At 40.8% G+C, this 21,742-nt stretch overlaps 1 protein-coding gene across 1 annotated transcript in view; it reads left to right on the top strand.

Annotated features, from left to right (window-relative positions):
• LOC136877006 (aminopeptidase N) overlaps window positions 1-21,742 on the top strand; it is a 167,100-nt gene that overhangs the window by 73,607 nt on the left and 71,751 nt on the right. Inside the window, exons 7-9 of the mRNA XM_067150794.2 lie at window positions 9,296-9,446; window positions 18,375-18,456; window positions 20,221-20,410. Of these exons, the coding sequence (XP_067006895.2) occupies window positions 9,296-9,446; window positions 18,375-18,456; window positions 20,221-20,410 (423 nt within the window). The remainder of the gene's footprint in view (window positions 1-9,295; window positions 9,447-18,374; window positions 18,457-20,220; window positions 20,411-21,742) is intronic.

Consider the following 21,742-nt stretch of genomic DNA (forward strand, 5'->3'; position numbering starts at 1 on the left):
TCATGGAATTCAGTAGGTCCTGGTAATACATAACGGTTGTAGACCGAGTGCTATGGTATTAAGCATGAACACAATGTAAACTAACACATGTATAAAAAGTATACAAGTATGTACAATGTCTGAGTAACAAAATGTGGAGTTGATATTCTCTAGAAGAAGAGTCAACTATACTCTGTATCAGCTTAAGCGGAGAATTTGGCAATTGATGAACAGGACATGGACATCCTTGAATTAGCAAATAAGGGTCCTTTACTCAACATAATGGAAAATTACTACATACACCTAGACCAATATTTTAACGCCAATTACAATCTTAATGAAATCTCAGAGAAACCCAACATACTTTTCGATTTATTTATCACTTTTCTCAGAAACAATAATTCTGTCAACCAGAACTCAATCCTAGGTTTAATTAAAGGTACTTTTCCGAAACAATTACCCTTTCTCCCACACCCTTCAGCTCCGCCTTAAATTCCCTCCTCCCCCTTCCAAACACCCCCCACCCCCACCCTATCTCCTCCCAAGCCACCTCCACTCTACCCAACCCGCACGCGCCCTCCATCCTCCCCGTCCATATTTCTCCTTCCGCCACCAGTCGCACACTATCAGCTAAGCTACACACACCGCAGCGTAAGGTGAGTGTCCATTCACTTTGTGGTATCTTTTCCTCTTTCCGCGTACTTTGCTTTTTACTAGCTTTTCTCAATTTTAATAGGTCAAAAAAAATTTCCGCTATGAACTGAGAATTCCACCAATTAATATCACCACACACAGTGTCTAACTTTCTTCTCAACAAGAATTCAAAAAACTTCACATTCTGCACATCTCCAACAATCAACCATGCAGCCCATCAACACGGCTTGGTTACTTAATACACTAAGTGCCAAATTCTCCACTTAAGCTGATACAGTGTATAGTCGACTCTTCTTCTAGAGAATATCAACTCCACATTTTGTTACCCAGACATTGTACATACTTGTATATTTTTTATATATGTGTCAGTTTACATTGTGTTCATTCTTAATACCATAGCACTCGGTCCACAACCATTATGTATTACCAGGACCTACTGAATTCCATGAGTCTACAATCATACCAAAATTTTTAACAACACAGAGCACCTCATTTGTACTTTTATTCCAGACTTTTCAGCATGTTTAGTGTACTTGTATTCATTATTACTCACCTACATCACACTTAATATTTCATTTTCATTTGGAACATTTTGAGCGCCATAGCCCTTGCCTAATTCAACCACACTTCATTTTGTAAACTTTATATTCATTAGATTCTTACTGCTTAAAACATGTTTTAGGATTTCGCCAAATATTGTGTATGTTTAATATGGCTGATAATGATCCCAAGTAGGATTGAAACTAGTCCCATGTAATATAAATAACATTGTAAATACAACTTAGTATTGAATAGGTGGTAAACTCTCCTGTGCATAATTTATATGTTATCTCAGTTCAATACAGACCAACAACATGAAGTTCATAACCCTTGGTCTTTCAACACGGCAGAATGTCGTAGCTGCTGGGTGTCACCTGTTGGGATACCATTCCTGGTAGAGACGTTGTGCCTCGCACATGTTTTGTTTTGCTTCCCCATAAATGAGGAGCATGTCAACATATTCCTCTGTGGAAAACATGCCGAATGACTGCGGAAATTACAGTACATTCAGGCCCTAACCAGCGGAGTATGCACAGGGCACAAGATGAATAGCAGCATCATTCTACCGTTTGAATGTGGCAAACGAGGGTCTATGTTTACATAATCAAACATTATACCGATTCAAAAATATTTGAACGATGCAGGATTCGAACCACCACTGGCACATTCTGTCAATTGCTAGGCAAACGCCTAACCACATCCGCTATGCTACACTGCTGGAAACATGCTGGTAGTACGACAAGAGCAGAGTACATACGCCATCCGGTTCGGTGTTTAAGACATTAATTACTGCACTGTTATCTTGTTTTATGCATTGATCCCCCCTCTTCGTTACACCCAGTCACAAGGCACAACACATTAACATACCGTAGTTACATGGTAAAAGGACATTGCTTCATGATTTCATTTCATGATTTTTGTGAACGGATGATATAACATTTCGCTAGGCTTCAAAATCGTGTGCAAAATGTGCTCACTGAACATTAGTACCATACAGTACGCATGCAGGGGAATAGCACGCCTATAACCATGTGCACGTTAATTAGGCTGCAGCAAATGATATTGGAAGGAGCTGCTGAATTACACTGTGTATAGATTTCCGTGTCCAGATCAAACACATTTCTTCTAGATCTCAGCAGCAAGGACACTTCTGACATTGGCAACCCACAACTCATCTTGGGAGCACAACTGATTTATGAATGGGCAGATTAGCAGATGTTCCTGGTTCTGAGCTCAAAAAGGATATCTCACGTTTCATGAAGGAATCCCCATTTCATTAAGTTAATCTTACATCTGGATACACCAACATGTAAATAGTTGAGAGACCTCCAAGTGGTATATGACAAGAAATGTTCTGGTGGCAGTTCTTCTTTTAGCTCAATTGGTGGCAGATGTAGTTCCTCCCTCTACCTTGCAAGCCTTGCTCTTTCTGGAGAGCAAGGCAGTGGAGTTGTTCTTCTGAGGAAGTTGTTACATGACTGAAGTCTCTGGGGAACAGTTTGGTGCCCATAGAGCGGGTGATGAACCTTGTCGTTGCCCCCCACTACATCGGCAGCTACACTCCAACGGATGCAAGGTGGAGCTGGATAGAGTTTGCTTACAGGAGTTGGTTGCAGACATCCAGTTACTATTCTGGCTGTTTCATTGAGAGCAGTATCTACTTGTTTGGCATGGCAAGATGCATTTCACATGGGTATTGCATATTCTCCTGCTGAAAAGCAGACACTGAGAGCAGACGTCATGAGCATAGATAGCTGAACACCACAGCCACTACCTGTCAGCTTGCAAATAATGTTATTATGTGTACTCATTTTTTGCTTTACCGTAGAGGTCGGTAGATGCAGAGTGAGTCTCGGCCCATAAATGGCCACAGCTGGTCCGTGGTCCAATATTTCTACACTCTGACTGGCCAACTCATGGCTGTCTTGAGAATGGTTTGGCATGGTTTTCCATTCTCCCGCATTAAGGCAAATGCCGGGACAGTTCCTAGTATAGGCCATGGCCATCAAACTTCTCCCCTTCTCTGGGCATCTACTTCACCGTAACAAATCTCCCGGCCTGAGAGATGGTGTCACCGTTTAAGAGGCCTGCCTCCCCCTTCAGGGGAGGAATGAAAACATTTTAGATGATAATGATGATAATGCTTGTTGTTTAAAGGGGCCTAACATCTAAAGCCATCGGCCCAAAACATTTTAGTAGTAGTAGTAGTAGTAGTAGTAGTAGTTTTTGTTGTTTTTGTTGTTGTTGTTTACCTTGGAACAGTGGCATTTGTAGGATACAACTTTGTATGCAGAAAATGTCATAGCCAGTTAACTCATTACCATGACATTTTAACAATATTTCCAACTCAGCAATGGATTTAGCAATACACATATAAATTGGTGAATATCTCTGTTATTAGACACGAAAGATAGAAAAATTGCATTTTCTATTATTTTGGTTTGTATGTGTTTTAAACAGAATAAATACACTGACTGACAGAGCAAATGCAACACCAAGAAGGAGTGGTCAGAACTTTATGCCAATTGCAGGGTAGACTGACGTCACTGAGATATGCGCATGATGTGAAATGCGCCGCTGTGCTGCGCACGTAGCGAACGATAAATGGGACACGGCGCTGGCGAATGGCCCACTTCGTACCGTGATTTCTCAGCCGACAGTCATTGTAGAACGTGTTGTCGTGTGCCACAGGACACGTGTATAGCTAGGAATGCCAGGCCACTGTCAATGGAGGCATTTCCAGCAGACAGACGACTTTACGAGGGGTATGGTGATCGGGCTGAGAAGGGCAGGTTGGTCGCTTCGTCAAATCGCAGCCGATACCCATAGGGATGTGTCCACGGTGCAGCGCCTGTGGCGAAGATGGTTTGGCGCTGGGACATGTGGCACGTGCAAGGGGTCCAGGCGCAGCCCGAGTGACGTCAGCACGCGAGGATCGGCGCATCCGCCGCCAAGCAGTGGCAGCCCCGCACGCCACGTCAACCGCCATTCTTCAGCATGTGCAAGACACCCTGGCTGTTCCAATATCGACCAGAACAATTTCCCGTCGATTGGTTGAAGGAGGCCTGCACTCCCGGCGTCCGCTCAGAAGACTACCATTGACTCCACAGCATAAACGTGCACGCCTGGCATGGTGCCGGGCTAGAGCGACTTGGATGAGGGAATGGCGGAACGTCGTGTTCTCCGATGAGTCACGCTTCTGTTCTGTCAGTGATAGTCACCGCAGACGAGTGTGGCGTCGGCGTGGAGAAAGGTCAAATCCGGCAGTAACTGTGGAGCGCCCTACCGCTAGACAACGCGGCATCATGGTTTGGGGCGCTATTGCGTATGATTCCACGTCACCTCTAGTGCGTATTCAAGGCACGTTAAATGCCCACCGCTACGTGCAGCATGTGCTGCGGCCGGTGGCACTCCCGTACCTTCAGGGGCTGCCCAATGCTCTGTTTCAGCAGGATAATGCCCGCCCACACACTGCTCGCATCTCCCAACAGGCTCTACGAGGTGTACACATGCTTCCGTGGCCAGCGTACTCTCCGGATCTCTCACCAATCGAACACGTGTGGGATCTCATTGGGCGCCGTTTGCAAACTCTGCCCCAGCCTCGTGCGGATGACCAACTGTGGCAAATGGTTGACAGAGAATGGAGAACCATCCCTCAGGACACCATTCGCACTCTTATTGACTCTGTACCTCGACGTGTTTCTGCGTGCATCGCCGCTCGCGGTGGTCCTACATCCTACTGAGTCGATGCCGTGCGCATTGTGTAACCTGCATATCGGTTTGAAATAAACATCAATTATTCGTCCGTGCCGTCTCTGTTTTTTCCCCAACTTTCATCCCTTTCGAACCACTCCTTCTTGGTGTTGCATTTGCTCTGTCAGTCAGTGTATTTCCAAAGGTATTTGAAAGTTTGCAAAAAATATTTAATAATTGCAAATATCTCCATTAGGGGCTGCCTGGCCGAGGTGGTAAAGGCGTGCTTGGTTCGCCTGGAAGGATGTGGGTTCGAATCCCCCTCAGGAAGTCGTAAAATTTAAGAAACGAGATTTCCACTTCCGGAGGTGCATATGGCCCTGAGGTTCACTCAGCCTACACCAAAAATGAGTACCAGGTTAATTCCTGGGGGCAAAGGCGGCTGGCCATAGAGCTAACCACTCTACTCCATCACGTTCTGAGGTTAACAATGGTGGAAGCTTTTACCTTCCACTCCTCCAAGGGCCTTCATGGCCTGTATGGAGGTGACTGTGCTTTGCTAAATATCTCCATTCGTATTCCTTGTTTGGTAAAAATGCATGAAAGATATAAGATCATAAATTATATTTTGCACAACTTTTATTATGTACAGTTTTCTTGATACAGCTAATATGTATGGAACAAATTTTGACATCTTCTGGTTTGACCTTGTAAATATTTCTATGTCACTATGTATAGCCTGGTACACAACCTGGCTATTCTTGAACTTCTGTACTAGTTTTGAGAAATGATGTTCAGGTATGTTCTCATGATGCCATAAAAAATAGACAAATAGTCACACCAAAACTGAAACTGAATCTACTTTCAACTTCTGTATACAAAATTCAAGATACAAATGAAGTATGAGGTAAAAATTTAGAGAATACAGACAAAATTATAAATGTATTTACATAGACATGTTTTAAGAACAATGGAGACATTTGACAATGTAAAAACCAGAGCCATAAAGTGTATGACTAATACAGTATCTATGAATTTGACTATTTTTGGCCTCTGATTGGTCTGTATTGACTAAGTTCATTAAAAATACCGACCGACGGACAGACAGACAGACAGACAGACATTGATCTTCATTTAGGACCGTCATCCAGGTGGATTTAAATGATCTACAGGTATTAGTGACAGCTTCAGTGCAGAAGTCTGTATTCATCAAGGATCTGTGCTTACCCCTCTGTTATTCAATCTGGTTAGGACATACCTATTAAGAATGTGCAAGAACATGGATAACGTAATATCCTCTATGCAGTTGATATTTGGAAATCACAAAGAGTTGCAAAACTTTTTTTTTTTTTTTTTTGCTAGTTGCTTTACGTTGCACCGACACAGATAGGTCTTATGGCGACGATGGGACGGGAAGGGCCTAGGAGTGGGAAGGAAGCGGCAGTGACCTTAATTAAGGGACAGCCCCAGCATTTGCCTGGTGTGAAAATGGGAAACCACAGAAAACCATTTTCACGGCTACCGACAGTGGGGTTCGAACCTACTATCTCCCGAATACTGGATACTGGCCGCACTTAAGCTGCAAAACTATGCTTGATGTTTGGCTTAAGGCACTTGGAAACAAATGGTGTTCAAATCAATCAATCAATCAATCAATCAATCAATCAATCAATCAATCAATCAATCAATCAATCAATCAATCAATCAATCAATCAATCAATCAATCAATCAATCAATCAATCAATCAATCACTACTGATCTACATTTAGGGCAGTCGCCCAGGTGGCAGATTCCCTATCTGTTGTTTTCCTAGCCTTTTCTTAAATGATCGCAAAGAAATTGGAAAATTATTGAACATCTCCCTTGGTAAGTTATTCCAATCCCTAACTCCCCTTCCTATAAAGGAATATTTGCCCCAGTTTGTCCTCTTGAATTCCAACTTTATCTTCATGTTGTGATCTTTCCTACTTTTAAAGACACCACTCAAACTTATTCGTCTACTGATGTCCTTCCATGCCATCTCTCCACGACACCTCGGAACGTACCACTTAATCGAGCAGCTCGTCTCCTTTCTCCCAAATCTTCCCAGCCCAAACATTGCAACATTTTTGTAACGCTACTCTTTTGTCGGAAATCGCCCAGAACAAATCGAGCTGCTTTTCTTTGGATTTTTTCCAGTTCCTGAATCAAGTAATCCTGGTAAGGGTCCCATGCACAGGAACTATTCTCAAGTTGATGTCTCACCAGAGACAAATATGCTCTCTCCTTTACATCCTTACTACAACCCCTAAATACTCTCATAACCATGTGCAGAGATCTGTACCCTTTATTTACAATCATATTTATGTGATTACCCCAATGAAGATCTTTCCTTATATTTATACCTAGGTATTGACAATGATCCCCAAAGGGAACTTTCACCCCATTAACGCAGTAATTAAAACTGAGAGGACTTTACCTATTTGTGAAACTCACAACCTGACTTTTAACCCCGTTTATCATCATACCATTGCCCACCATCCATCTCACAACACTATCGAGGTCACCCTGCAGCTGCTCACAATCTTGTAACTTATTTATTACTCTGTACAGAATAACATCATCTGCAAAACGGTTTATCACTGATTCCACTTCTTTACACATATCATTGATATATATATATATATAAGAAAACATAAAGGTCCAATAATACTGCCTTGAGGAATTCCCCTCTTAATTATTACAGGGTCAGATAAAGCTTCGCCTACTCTAATTCTCTGAGTTCTATTTTCTAGAAATATAGCCACCCATTCAGTCACTCTTTTTTCTAGTCCAATAGCACTCATTTTTGCCAGTAGTCTTCCATGATCTACCACATCTACTACATGAGTGCATGTGCTGTAATTTTTTCACTGATTCAATCCTTTCCTATAAGTTTCATTTTGATGGTACTCTAATCAATGAATTTAAGCATTTTCAACCCTCGTGGAGCTAGGAGCCAACCTGGTCGGCCACTCACCATCAGCTGGAATAGGCCAGAGCATCGCGTCCACTCTACTACTGTAAAATGCCAGGCCGCTTTTAGTAGAAATACATGTATTTTAAAATTCCCGTATATCTACCGGTGTATGGCAAATACCGGCAAGAGTTTTCTACACGTTGACTACATAGAATAAACAACTTATTCATAGTGACATTAAGAATCAAAAAGTTTTATTGTTGATAACATATTTTTAGGATGAGAAAAATATTTTCGCTCTCTCTCAAAATCTACTTTGAAAAAATCATTTTATGATACAAAAGAATATATGTAATGATGTAGAATGTATTTCTAAATATAATTCTATAAAATAATTTTTTTGAACAAGAAACATTAAAACATAAAAAGTAAAAATTCAAACATATGTCTCTAGTAAAAACAACACAATTTTACTCACTGATAATATTTGTGTAAAGATAACATCAGCGAAGACATACAACATCTCATGAATTCCAGTTGGATGAAGTGGAGACATTGCTACGATGTAGTTGTGGTGTAACAGGGATGATAAGATAAGCGAATACATTAGAGTGAGCTTTTTGAGTAGGTAATTGAATCTTGCTTATGCTGGTTTGATCATGTTATGAAGAACTGAAGATATGATATGAAGAGTCCCAGCTACACCCACAAAAATGAGAAAACTTTGTTGACGCTTGATTCTGTGGGAGTCCTTAATCAGCAAAAAACACATCTTGCTACATAAAAGCTCTGGAAACTGCATCCCAGGAGTGGATAAAGCAGACAAACACACAGAAAACACTGACACTGTTGTTTGTTATCTGGAGATTCCATTGGAGAACTCAAGATTTACATAGGCACTTTCTGTCATTAAATCAGATTTACTTTTTAAAAAATTTAAAAAATACAATTTGCGTTATATTCCCGTCTAGAAAGCTAAGAATAACGGCTGAGAGGATTTTTCGTGCTGACCACACGACACTTCGTAATCTGCTGGCCTTCGGGCTGAGCAGCGGTCGCTTGGTAGGCCACGGCCCTTCAGGGCTGTAGTGCCCTGGGGTTAGGTTAGGTTTTTTATATGTAGCAAAAGCACAGATAAGTCTTATGGTGATGATGCAGTAGGAAAAAGCTAGGAGTGGAAAGGAATCAACCGTGGTCTTGATTAAGGTACAGCCCCAGCATTTGCCTGGTGTGAAAATGGGAAAAATCAGATTTACACTCTCTTGAGATTTAATTGTCGAAAAGAATAGTAAGGGTTCATTCTTGTCTCGACATGTTCAGGACTATTTTTCTAATTATGTTTATATCACATAGGTATGAAAATGTCTGATCACATTTGGTTATGACCTGTTAAAACTAATTTTTATGCTTTATTTTATTTTCTCCTTGACAATCTGTATGGATGAACAATGAAAGATTATTACTATAGTATAATGAACTATTCTGTCACAGGTTCTTGCTGACCAACATGCAGAAGAGTTCTTTGTTACGAACAACTTGCAGCCAACTTTTCGTTGGGATAATAGTAGGACATCAATGCATGAAGCAGCTGCCAATTTGTATGAAATCGAGAATAAGTACACCTTGCATTCATATGCCAAAGGTAACTACAAAACATCTTACTAAAGTCTCCTGTAGGCAATTTAAAAAGTAAGTTACCCTCCTTTATTACTCCAAAACAAAGATGCATAAATTGCTTTAGCTTGTGAACTTGCTAGAAGATAGTTGGCACTTCCAGGTATTACTTGCCTAAGAAATAAGGTAAGAAAAGAAAAAAAAGAAGAAGAAGAGATTAGTTATAATTAATGATGGTATCCTATATAATTATCATCACCATCATCATCAATTTTCCACTTCACTAGGCCCAGTCAGTGTGGGAATGAACAATAGTCACCACTGACCTGCATTTAGTGCAGCCACCCAGGTGGCAGATTTCTTTCAGTTGTTTACCTAGTCTTTTTTTGGATACTTTTAAGAACTTGGAAATTTATTGAACATCTCCCTTGGTAAATTATTCCTATCCCTAAGTACTCTTCCTATCAACAGTTATTTGCCTCAGTTTGTTCTCTTGAAGTCCAAATTTATCTTCATATTGTGATCTTTCCCACTTTAAACTTATTTGTCTTCTAATGTCATTCCATGCCATCTCTTCACTGACAGTTCAGAACATACTGCTTAGTCGAGAAGCTTGTTGCATTTCTCCCTAGTCTTCCCAGCTCAAACTGTGCAACATTTTCAGAAATCACTGAGAACAAATCAACCTACTTTGTTTGAAATTTTTCCAGTTCTCTAATTAAGTAATCCTGGTGAGGGGCTCATACAATGGAACCATACTCTTACCAGAGACTTATATGCCCTCTCCTGTACATCCTTACTGCAACCCCTAAATATCCTTATAATCATATGAAGAAATCTGTAACCACTTTTTACAATCCAGTTAATGTGATTACCCCAATGAAGATCTTTCCTTACCTGAGAGGACTTTTCCTCAATGTGAAACTCATAACCTTACTTTTCACCTTATTTGCCATCATATCATTGCATGCCGTCCATCTCACAATATTGTCAAAGTCTTCTACAGTCACTCACAATCTTGTAACTCATTGCTCTGTAAAGTATAACATCACCTGCAAAAAGCCTTATCTCTGATTCCAGTTCTTTACTCATATTGTTTATATATAAATACATAAATAAGAAAATATAAATGTCCAATAACACTGCCTTGAGGAATTCTCCCCTTAATGAATGATAACAGGATCAGAAAATGCTTCACCTATTCTAATTCTCTGAGTTCTATTTTCTAGAAATATTGCCACCCCTTCAGCCACTCTTGTATCTAATCTAGTAACACTCATTTTTGCCAGAAGTCCCCCATGATCTACCCTATTAAAAACCTTAAGGTCAATCACAATACAGTCCATTTGACCTCCTGAATCTAAAATATCTGCTATATCTTGCTGAAATCCTACAAGTTGAGCTTCAGTGTTTTAATGTTCCCGAATTCTCAACTGCCTTCTATCAAACCAGTTAGTAAATTTCCAAACATGTCTATTATAATCAGAAAGAACTATTTTTAAAGCTTACATGCAACACATGTTTAACTGACTGGCTGGTAATTATCAGCTTTATGTTTATCACCCTTTCCTTTATACACAGGGGCTACTATAATAACTCTCCATTCATTTGGTATAGCTTGTTCATGCAAACAGTAATCAAATAAGTACTTCAGGTATGGTACTATATTCCAACTCATTTTTAAGAAAGGGACATAGGGTGCTCTATTTCATCTCTATTTGCTCAAGGTTGACAGTATGGATTGATTATGAAATCATTTCTTCTGGTGGCCATTGTCTTTAGTATTTCTCCAGATATCTTATCAGTTTCAGCTGCTTTTCTAGTTTACAACTTTTGCATCTTATTGTAAATATCTTTGTTGTCGTAGGTAAATTTCAATACTTTGTTAGTATTAAGCACTCCTCTATCCGGATATTATCCATGTAACCAACAATCTTAACATACTGCTGACTGAATACTTCTGACTTCTATAAATCCTTACATATACACTTGCCTTGTTCATTAATGATTCCTGGAATATCCTTCTTGGAATCTATTTCTGCCTTAAAGTACCTATACATAATCTTCTATTTTCACTAAAGTTTATATGACTCCCAATTATGCTTGCCATCATGTTATCCTTTGCTGACTTCTTTGCTAGATTCAATTTCTTAGCAAGTTCCTTCGATTTCTCCAGCAATCCTTTCTAACTATTCCTTTTCAACCTACACCTCCTTCTTAGTCTTTGTACTTGCCATTATAATATAGAATGTCTTTACCATTCCTTACCACCTTCATAGGAACATACCAGTTTTCTCATTTCTCAACAATTGATTAAAACCCAACTCACAGGCTGTTTACATTTTTATTTACTGTTTTCTACTGATCATATTTACTTTTTTTAAACTTCCTCATGCTTGTCTTACCATGCATATGGTTCTGCTTAATAGTTTTACCTTTATAACCTTCCTTTCTATTGCATTTTATTTTTAACTATGACAAAATCAGCTTCGTGGTCACTTATACCGTCTCTTACTTCATTTTCTATATAGAGCAGATATGGTTTTACCAGCACTACATCCAGAATATTCTTCCCTCTAGTTGGTTCCATCACTTTCTGATACAGCTGCCCTTTCCAGATTAACTTATTTACCATTTGTTGGTTATGCTTCCTGTTGTTTGCATTGACATTTAATAAATTGAGATCACCTGCTACAATATCTTACATGGTATGTACACTGACTGACAGAGCAAATGCAACACCAAGAAGGAGTGGTCAGAACTTTATGCCAATTGCAGGGTAGACTGGTAGACTGAGGTATGCTCATGATGTGAAATGCGCCGCTGTGCTGCGCATGTAGCGAACGATAAATGGGACACGGCGTTGGCGAATGGCCCACTTCGTACCGTGATTTCTCAGCCGACAGTCATTGTAGAACGTGTTGTCGTGTGCCACAGGACACGTGTATAGCTAAGAATGCCAGGCCGCCGTCAACGGAGGCATTTCCAGCAGACAGACGACTTTACGAGGGGTATGGTGATCGGGCTAAGAAGGGCAGGTTGGTCGCTTCGTCAAATCGCAGCCGATATCCATAGGGATGTCTCCACGGTGCAGCGCCTGTGGCGAAGATGGTTGGCGCAGGGACATGTGGCACGTGCGAGGGGTCCAGGCGCAGCCCGAGTGACGTCAGCACGCGAGGATCGGCGCATCCGCCGCCAAGCGGTGGCAGCCCCGCACGCCACGTCAACCGCCATTCTTCAGCATGTGCAAGACACCCTGGCTGTTCCAATATCGACCAGAACAATTTCCCGTCGATTGGTTGAAGGAGGCCTGCACTCCCGGCGTCCGCTCAGAAGACTACCATTGACTCCACAGCATAGACGTGCACGCCTGGCATGGTGCCGGGCTAGAGCGACTTGGATGAGGGAATGGCGGAACGTCGTGTTCTCCGATGAGTCACGCTTCTGTTCTGTCAGTGATAGTCACCGCAGACGAGTGTGGCGTCGGCATGGAGAAAGGTCAAATCCGGCAGTAACTGTGGAGCGCCCTACCGCTAGACAACGCGGCATCATGGTTTGGGGTGCTATTGCGTATGATTCCACGTCACCTCTAGTGCGTATTCAAGGCACGTTAAATGCCCACCGCTACGTGCAGCATGTGCTGCGGCCGGTGGCACTCCCGTACCTTCAGGGGCTGCCCAATGCTCTGTTTCAGCAGGATAATGCCCGCCCACACACTGCTCGCATCTCCCAACAGGCTCTACGAGGTGTACACATGCTTCCGTGGCCAGCGTACTCTCCGGATCTCTCACCAATCGAACACGTGTGGGATCTCATTGGACGCCGTTTGCAAACTCTGCCCCAGCCTCGTACAGACGACCAACTGTGGCAAATGGTTGACAGAGAATGGAGAACCGTCCCTCAGGATGCCATCCGCACTCTTATTGACTCTGTACCTCGACGTGTTTCTGCGTGCATCGCCGCTCGCGGTGGTCCTACATCCTACTGAGTCGATGCCGTGCGCATTGTGTAACCTGCATATCGGTTTGAAATAAACATCAATTATTCGTCCGTGCCGTCTCTGTTTTTTCCCCAACTTTCATCCCTTTCGAACCACTCCTTCTTGGTGTTGCATTTGCTCTGTCAGTCAGTGTATATAATGAGATAGAATTTGAGGGATGTTCCACCATTCAACACATTGTAAAAATATATTGAATTGTAAGAAGACCAGTTTCGACTCCCTTGGAGTCATCATCAGTTCTTGGTGAAAATCAATTCAAGGGGAATCTGACAACAATCATCATAACGAAAAACCTTGTACCTATAGGTGATTGCATGGAAACACATCAATGGGTTGGTAGACGTTACCTTGAAATGCAACATACACTTGGCAAGCAGAACTTGGAACTTAAAAAGTTCCCAGTTCTGGCTTTAACCATCTTGTGTTCATGGAACACGGAACACTGTAAACACATGTACTGGTTGAAAATATACACAAACACAACACGGACACTTATAATGATATGAAACCTTGGCTCTCTAAGAGTGTTCTTGGACTTGACAGTCCTGTTTCTATCTGAAAAATTAGATGAAATACACACGCATTGAAGCAAAATGTACAAAGACATAGTTCTGGCCTAAACTGTCGTGCGTTCATGGACACAGAACACTGGGAACACATGCACTGTTTGAAAACACACATATACGATATGAAACACTTATAACGATATGAAACATTGGCGTTACAAGAACGTTCCTGAGTTTGACTGTCCTAAACCACTTGGCATTTAAAAGTTCTGGTTTTGATTTCAAAAATTGTCATGTGTTCATGGAACACAGAATAGAACTGCTGGTTCTGCTTCAATCTACATGTGAAATAGTTGGTAATCAGGAGGCCAGTAGTGAAAATGATGCAGTTTTGACATACAGTGAGGGGTGTGCAGCCGATTGAAGATTCTGAGGGCTTTAGGCATTGAACCAGGTCAAAACATGCAAAAGGTTTGCAATGACATTGATATCCTAAGGATAAAAATTTCAGACATACAGGCCTAGGTGGTAACCACAAACCAACAGAGGAAGGTGATCATGTGAAGATGCTGAAATTGACCCAGATGATCCAGATTATGGGCCATGAATGCACTGAGGTATCGTTCATCTTTGTTTCAATTTATCTCAAAACACATATTTTTAAACTTTATGTTCCTTTTTCTTTAGAACCACTAGAGTTAGGAACATGAAACTTGCACCAAATCATCTTCTTGGAGTTGAAAGTATATTGAGTTCATATATACTTCTGTCTTTTATATTTTCAAAATTATGGTTAATAAAATTATTTTTAAAAAGAAAAATTGACCTCTAAGAAAATAACATTCAAAAATTTACTTGTGGGTTAATATTTATAAAACCAGACTTAAAGTGTGCACAAAGCTTCATTCTTTAACTGTGGTAAATCGTATTAACTTCTATGCAATGGTCTTTGAGGAAAAGGAACATGAATTTGGCAAATTTAACATTGTGAAGATAGGGTGTATCACCTCCCCTTACATTGCACTGAAACTAAAAGTTGTTCTCGCTGGTGACCTTGAAAATTAACTATGTACTTTATTTAAAAAATGATGCTTATTAGTGGGAATGAATGTTGTCAGTTCCTGGGTGTGCTTTAAATCACAATAATATTCTCGTTGCCAGAACACAAAAATTAAGGGAAGCCCTGTCTTAAAGCACATGAGATCAAGAGTAAGGAATTAAGTCTATGTGTACAATGTATAATGGTACATAGAATATGTCACGAGTATGCTGAAGGCAAAGAAGACTACAGTGAGAGGGAGAAAGGGAATTGCTCCTTCCGAGGTTACGCTGGAGCGTGCAGAGGTTAAACCTCACGACCTGTGTCAGTTCACCTTTCCAGACCACATTTTCAAATAGGGGATGCCCTATGTGGCTGGAGTACAGTGTAGACAGGTCAGCGTACGGCAATATGTCACAGCTCATCCTGCATGCCAATTTATACTGAAAATTGGCGTGATGTCATTATCCAGTGCTGTACTTTGCCGTGTTGACTGTAGATGCAGGCGCGTGGCACGCAGTTCGATAAGGGCACCACAACACCAGACACTTAAACTGCGCCACTCTCTCATAGATGTCACCTGCATATTCCAGGCCTCTCACACTGTAAAATCTTGCTACTGTATGTCCCAGGTGTTCACCATATACTTGGTTTTGTTCTTGTTAATCTGCAAGCCCAGATGTTATGATCCCTCGCTGATGTGCTGCAGAGCTTCTGTCAGGTAGTTCGCACTTCACCCAAGCTGGACAACATGGTCCGGGAAGGCCAGGTACTGGAGGGTTCTGTTGCAAATGGTACCCCCTGGATTCAGTGGTATTTGACGCATAACATTCTCAAGAGGTTAAACAGAGTGGTTGCCTTGCCTCAACCTTCTCTGCATTTCAAACTCCCTGGAGAGCTGCCCCTGGATCTTCCCTATAGCTCTGTTATTCCTCCTTCAAAAGTGTGATGATGATGATGATGATGATGATGATTATGTTTGTTGCTTAAAGGGGCCTAACATCTAGGTCATTGGCCCCTAATGGTACGAAACGTAATAACAAATTAAAAGTTCAAAATCATCCTCTGACCAAAATAAAAAATGTCATGAAGAATGAATGGATGGATATGAATTTAGTACAATCAGTAGATCCAACCCAAAAAAACTATCATAAAGATAGTATTACTGACCAAGGGACCTCTCCTAAAACACAATCCTGAATTGAGGATGCTTGTTGTCTAAAGGGGTCCAAAATACAGGTCAACGGCCCCTCATAATAGTACTTATCGCTAAGTAGAACCATGGTATTTGTCAAGTTGAGATACTAATCAAAAGTAGCGTAGACTCACGGTATTCCACACATGATGGTACTACTCACAAGTATTATACGTCGCACAGGTAACGCACACCTATGATGTTTCTCACATAATGGCGCCACTCATAGGCAACACAAACCGATAGTGTTCCTCACCTACGTGTACTAATCATGGATGCCGGTATTCCCGTGGTGTTCCTCATATAGTGGGTACTAATCACAGGCAATGCAGACCCACGGTGTCGCTCATATAGTGGTACTAATCACAGGCAACGCCCAGGCCCGTGGTGTTTCTCATGTAGTGGGTACTAATCACAGACAACGCCCAGACCCTTGGTGTTTCTCACAATGGTACTAATCACAGGTACTGGAAACCCACAGTGAACCTCTCTCTGCTGCTATTAATCATAAACCTCTAGTGTACCTAATATAGTGGTATTACTCGCAAGTAAAGGCGACCCATGGTGTTCCCCGTGAGATGATACTAATCAAAAGTAGTTTTATGGTTCTAATACAATCATCCCTTGGTTGGCCCTTTTAGTCACCTTTCACGACAAGCAGAGGATACCATGGGTGTATTTTTTGTCTGCATCCCCCACCCACAGGGGGTAGACAGAGAGAAAAAGAAGAAAAAAGAAGAGCTCCATCACTTCGAAAAATGAAGTAATGGACGAAGAAAGGCAAGGGTCACGAAGGGCGTCGGGGTCAGAAAAGAACAAGAGTCGACCAAGGGAGTTGGACAGAATAGATGAAAGTGAGGAGCCTGGCACAAGTAAGTGGAAGCAATGCCAGGACTCAGCTAAGTGTCCCGTGGTTGCCAACCGACACTCCCAAGTTGAGAGCCCCTTGGGCCCCTTTTAGTCACCTCTTACGACAGGCAGGGGATACCATGAGTGTATTATTCATATGTATCCCCCACCCACAGGGGGCTTGAAAAGTGTTATGAGCACAACATCAACATTCAACAGCTCTACATTGACTACCAGGAGGCTTATGGTAGTGTGGACAGGTCAAGATTGCAGTTGACGTCGGTGATGCGTCTCTGCAACTGCGGGTCGAATTAAATGAACTTCAGTGTTGTTTCCAATTAAGGGACAAGTTCACGGAGGGAAATCTTATTCACTTTTATGGGGCACTTAGTAATGCAAATTTTTTGGCTTTCTTAAAATTTGCTAGAATAAGTGGATAAGTGATGACCACCTACATTCCACTCTGAGGATGGCTGTATCAAATCTGTCTCCAGACATTTCAACACTGTCACTTCAAACAAAGGCCCAGACTTCTCATTAACTGGTAAGTTTATCCAAAGTTACAGAGCATTGTTTACTTTTCTCAATTTGTTTTGGATTGTGTGTCAGGTTATTTTTGTACTGTTGAATAGCTGTGTGAGAGGCTGGTAAATTGGCTGGTGATTGAAGAAGGGGACATGTGGGTGTTTGGATGCATTTGTGTGTTAGAGAAGATTTGTTGGCAGGGGGGGGAGGAATAATGTGGCCCACGGTTTGTTTAGGAATTTGCCATTCGGCCTGCCCATAAATTAAATTGAGCACTCCTGTATTTAAGGACTAAACTGTTCACATACTATTGCTGAGTGGGATTTCTGTGAATGCTGTTCAAAAATGTAGGTAAGGAATCATCTACAGCATATGGTAATTATTAAATATTGCCCCCTTAGATGAATGCCATTTCTTGAATTCCATTTGGAACCAATTTTCACTTGTAATTTATTTTTGTAACTCTTACCTATGTCCTGAAGTATTTAGAATTGTCTCTTAATCTTTTGTAATAGATACACAGGAATTTTTATACTTTGTCATAATGGGCAACCCATGATTATGAGAAGTGTGAATAAATAAATAAATAAATAAATAAATAAATAAATAAATAAATAAATAAATAAATAAATAAAATCCTTTCAATCAGGAAAGATGGGTGCAGCTGTTGGCTTTCCTAAACTTGTCATCAAAATTTAACTTCGTCTGATGCTTTAAAACGTTTATTTCTCTGGTCTTCAATACTTTGATGCTTGGTCTACATATTTAGAATTCTATTGTTTCAGCATTACTTCAGCTAAAGTGAAACATCAAATAGCTAATGAGATATACTGTTTTCACAGGTGCAATTATGGTTCGCATGATGGAGCATATTTTGACTACTGACGTGTTTCGAGCTGGCGTAAGCCAGTATCTTCAAGAATAGTAAGTAATAGTAATTGCGATTAATGAAGATAATAATGTTTATTATTATTACCATTATAAGATAGTATCTTGCTTTCTTGTTGTGTAATCCTTGAGTAATCCTTTTAATATTTCAGCATAAAATGGCAGTTTTCATTTCTGTTAGTGCATAGAAGGATAAAATAAGAACAACAGTCTGTCTATGTACTTAGTTCAAAATACATTTCAATAGTTCCAGTTAACCTGTCATTCCTATCATTTTAAAAATTAGGATATGCCTAATAGAATGGCTATAGTGCGGTTATTTTATTAGTTACCGTAGTATCTTGTTTCTTGTAATATTGGTGCAGTACTCCAAGAAGTATGCAGAGAACAACAGAAACCTCCTTGTTTAGTGTTTTTTTGTTCTGGAATACGCCTTTCACTCCATCCCAAGGCCTGCTATGTGGGTAGTGTTGAGACACTTTGGTTGCCCTGAACACTTTGTTGGCCTAGTTCAAGCGCTACATGATAGTATAACTTGCCAGGTTCTCCACCAGAAAAACATCTCTGATGCTTTCCCTATCACACATGGACTGAAGGAAGGGTATATACTTGCCCCAATACTCTTTGCTCTGTAGGCCTACATGGCTGCTATTCTTTGTGATTCATCATGTACAACACCTCTGGCATTGATTTAAGGTATCGCGTTGATGGAAGTCTCTTCAACTTGACAGATTTTGTTCACGTCACCTAACTAATGTGACTAGAATATCTGAACTGCAGTATGCTGATTATACTGTATTACTTGCTCTTACCTATGAGGACCTGCAGCAGTCAATCAATAGCTTCAAGAGTGTGTATGATCATTTTCACCTCACCATTAATGCACAAAAACCTGAGACCCTTACACATCCTACCCCAGTGACAAGCCTTGCTGAATTCAATGTCTCTGTCTCAGATGTCATTCTGGAACAGGTAGGTCACTTCTCCTACCTTGGGAACATCTTGTCTAAACGATGTACCTTAAAAGATGATGTGGGAAACAGACTCTGTGCTGCTCATTTGGCATTTGGTGAACTATCCAAGTGGGTCTTTAAGAATAAAGACCAAACAGTTCATACCAAACTCATAGTGTATAAAACAGTCATCATCACTTCATTGCTCTATGGATGTGAAACATTGACTCTGTACTGCAGTGACATCAAGAAACATGTATGTTTTCATCAGCAGAAGCTTCATTCATTCTTAAAATCAAATGGGAGAACCATGTCTCCAGTCTTGTAGTTCTTGAGAAAACATGCATGAACAGTGTGGAAGCCTCTATCATTGACCATCTTTTTTAGTGGATTACGCATGTGTGCCATATGAGCGACACCAGGCTTTCTCACCAATTCCTTTATGCTGAACTTCCCTCAGGCACAAGATCCCTTGGTGCCCCTCTGAAGCATTATAAAGACCAGCTTGAACAAACCATGAAGGTCACAAACATCAATCCTCAAATCTGGGACACATTTGCCAAGGATGTTCGCTTTAGTGCCAAATCATCTCTACTGCCATGGCTATATTGGTTTGAGCCACAAAGAAGTTAATGACAGTTACACATACTCCGTCAAGTGCAGCCTCATCCATCAAGTGTAATCGGTGTGGAGACATGTTTCATGCTAGGACTGGCTTGCTCAGTCATCAATAGTACAAGCACAAACAGCACTGAGTGCCAGTGGATTGTAAGCAGGAGAATCTGTATACTCAGAAACAAGTAGCAGCCGATGGCTTGTGCAATATAACAGTTTTTTTTTCTTTTAGTGCCTTCCAGACAGCAGCTGCAAAAGATTTATTTGGAGTACTTGATGCTACAGTTAAAAAACACCCAAGTGTTACACTACCTGTAGAAGCTGGATTGGCGAGTGTGATGGATCCATGGCTGACCCTGGGAGGTTACCCGCTCATCACAGTGACTCGTGACTACGACAAAGGAGAGGCAAAAGTGTGCCAGGTATGTGCTTGGTACTTCTCAACTATATAGACAAACTGTCACCACCATACAATGGAAACTTCTCAAATTCAGAACTTGAGATACAAAAATCTGTGTTCAGGACACATATATTTATTACATAGTAACACTTCCTCAATTTAGAGGTTGCCTAAAAGACAAAATATCCTTAGAACCAGCTAAAACAAATTAACAAATTAGTTATCTGAAGTCCTCCTATAAGTTTTCATGAGATGTCATGTTATTTATCCATAGTTTTTTGTAAGATAGTTGTCAAAGAGTTTCATACCATGCTTACTCAAGCATTTTTTACAGTTCACAACTATCAAATACTACTGGAAAATTTAAAAATAATATTACACACCATATTGGTCAGAATATAGGAGAATATATTTTGTCTCAAAATGCTTTTCTAAAAACCTTATTTTCTTATACTGTATGTGTAATCTAGTGTTAAAGTAAAATTGTTACAAAATGAAGTTTTCCAGTTTGTAATATTGCCCAACTCTTTCAATTTGCAGTGTGATCAGACATAACATTTACATGTTCCAGAAATATACAGTGGAACCTTGGATTGCGAGGATAATTCGTTCCGGCAACATGCTCATAATCCAAATCGCTTGTATATCAAAGCAAATTTTCCCATAAGAAACTATTGAAACTCGGATGATTCGTCCACAACACAAAAACATTTAGTTGCATAACATTTCTAAAACAAGATATAACGTAAAACAATTAAACTACACTTTACCTTACAATAGAATCATTGTTGGTGTGAGGGAGACGAGAGATGATATGAGAAGAGTTACTGTGTAGCACGAATTTCACTAACGGAATCACTGCTATCGGTTGGCTCATTGGAAGTGTTTTCTTTTCGTGCAACTTTAACGAGGAACCTGTCCAATGACTGTTGCTTTTGCCTCTTTTTGAGGATTTCACAAAAATGTGACAATGCGTTGTCATTGAACAGATTCATCCACTGTAATCATCTCCTTCTTCTGACCGAATTCCTTTTTAGCCTTCTTTTCGTTCACAGGGCCCATCGTTGCAGAGCAGTTATATCACAAATGACAGAAACAAAACATGTACACTCGTACGATGTTGACTATGCGAGCGAGGCACGCCAACTGAAGTCCAGCACGGGAAATGATTACACGCACTTTCCCAGGAAAGAGAGTGGCAGGGGGAGGGGAAAACAAAGGGAGGTGGAAACGTACGTACACGTGACGCTCGTATTGCGAAACCTCACTCGTTTATCAAGTCACAATTTATTTAAAATATTTGCTCATCTTGCAAAACACTCGTAAACCAAGTTACTCGTAATCCGAGGTTCCA

The sequence above is a fragment of the Anabrus simplex genome, chromosome 7 (genome assembly GCF_040414725.1).
Source record: "Anabrus simplex isolate iqAnaSimp1 chromosome 7, ASM4041472v1, whole genome shotgun sequence".
In the NCBI taxonomy this organism is placed as follows: domain Eukaryota; kingdom Metazoa; phylum Arthropoda; class Insecta; order Orthoptera; family Tettigoniidae; genus Anabrus; species Anabrus simplex.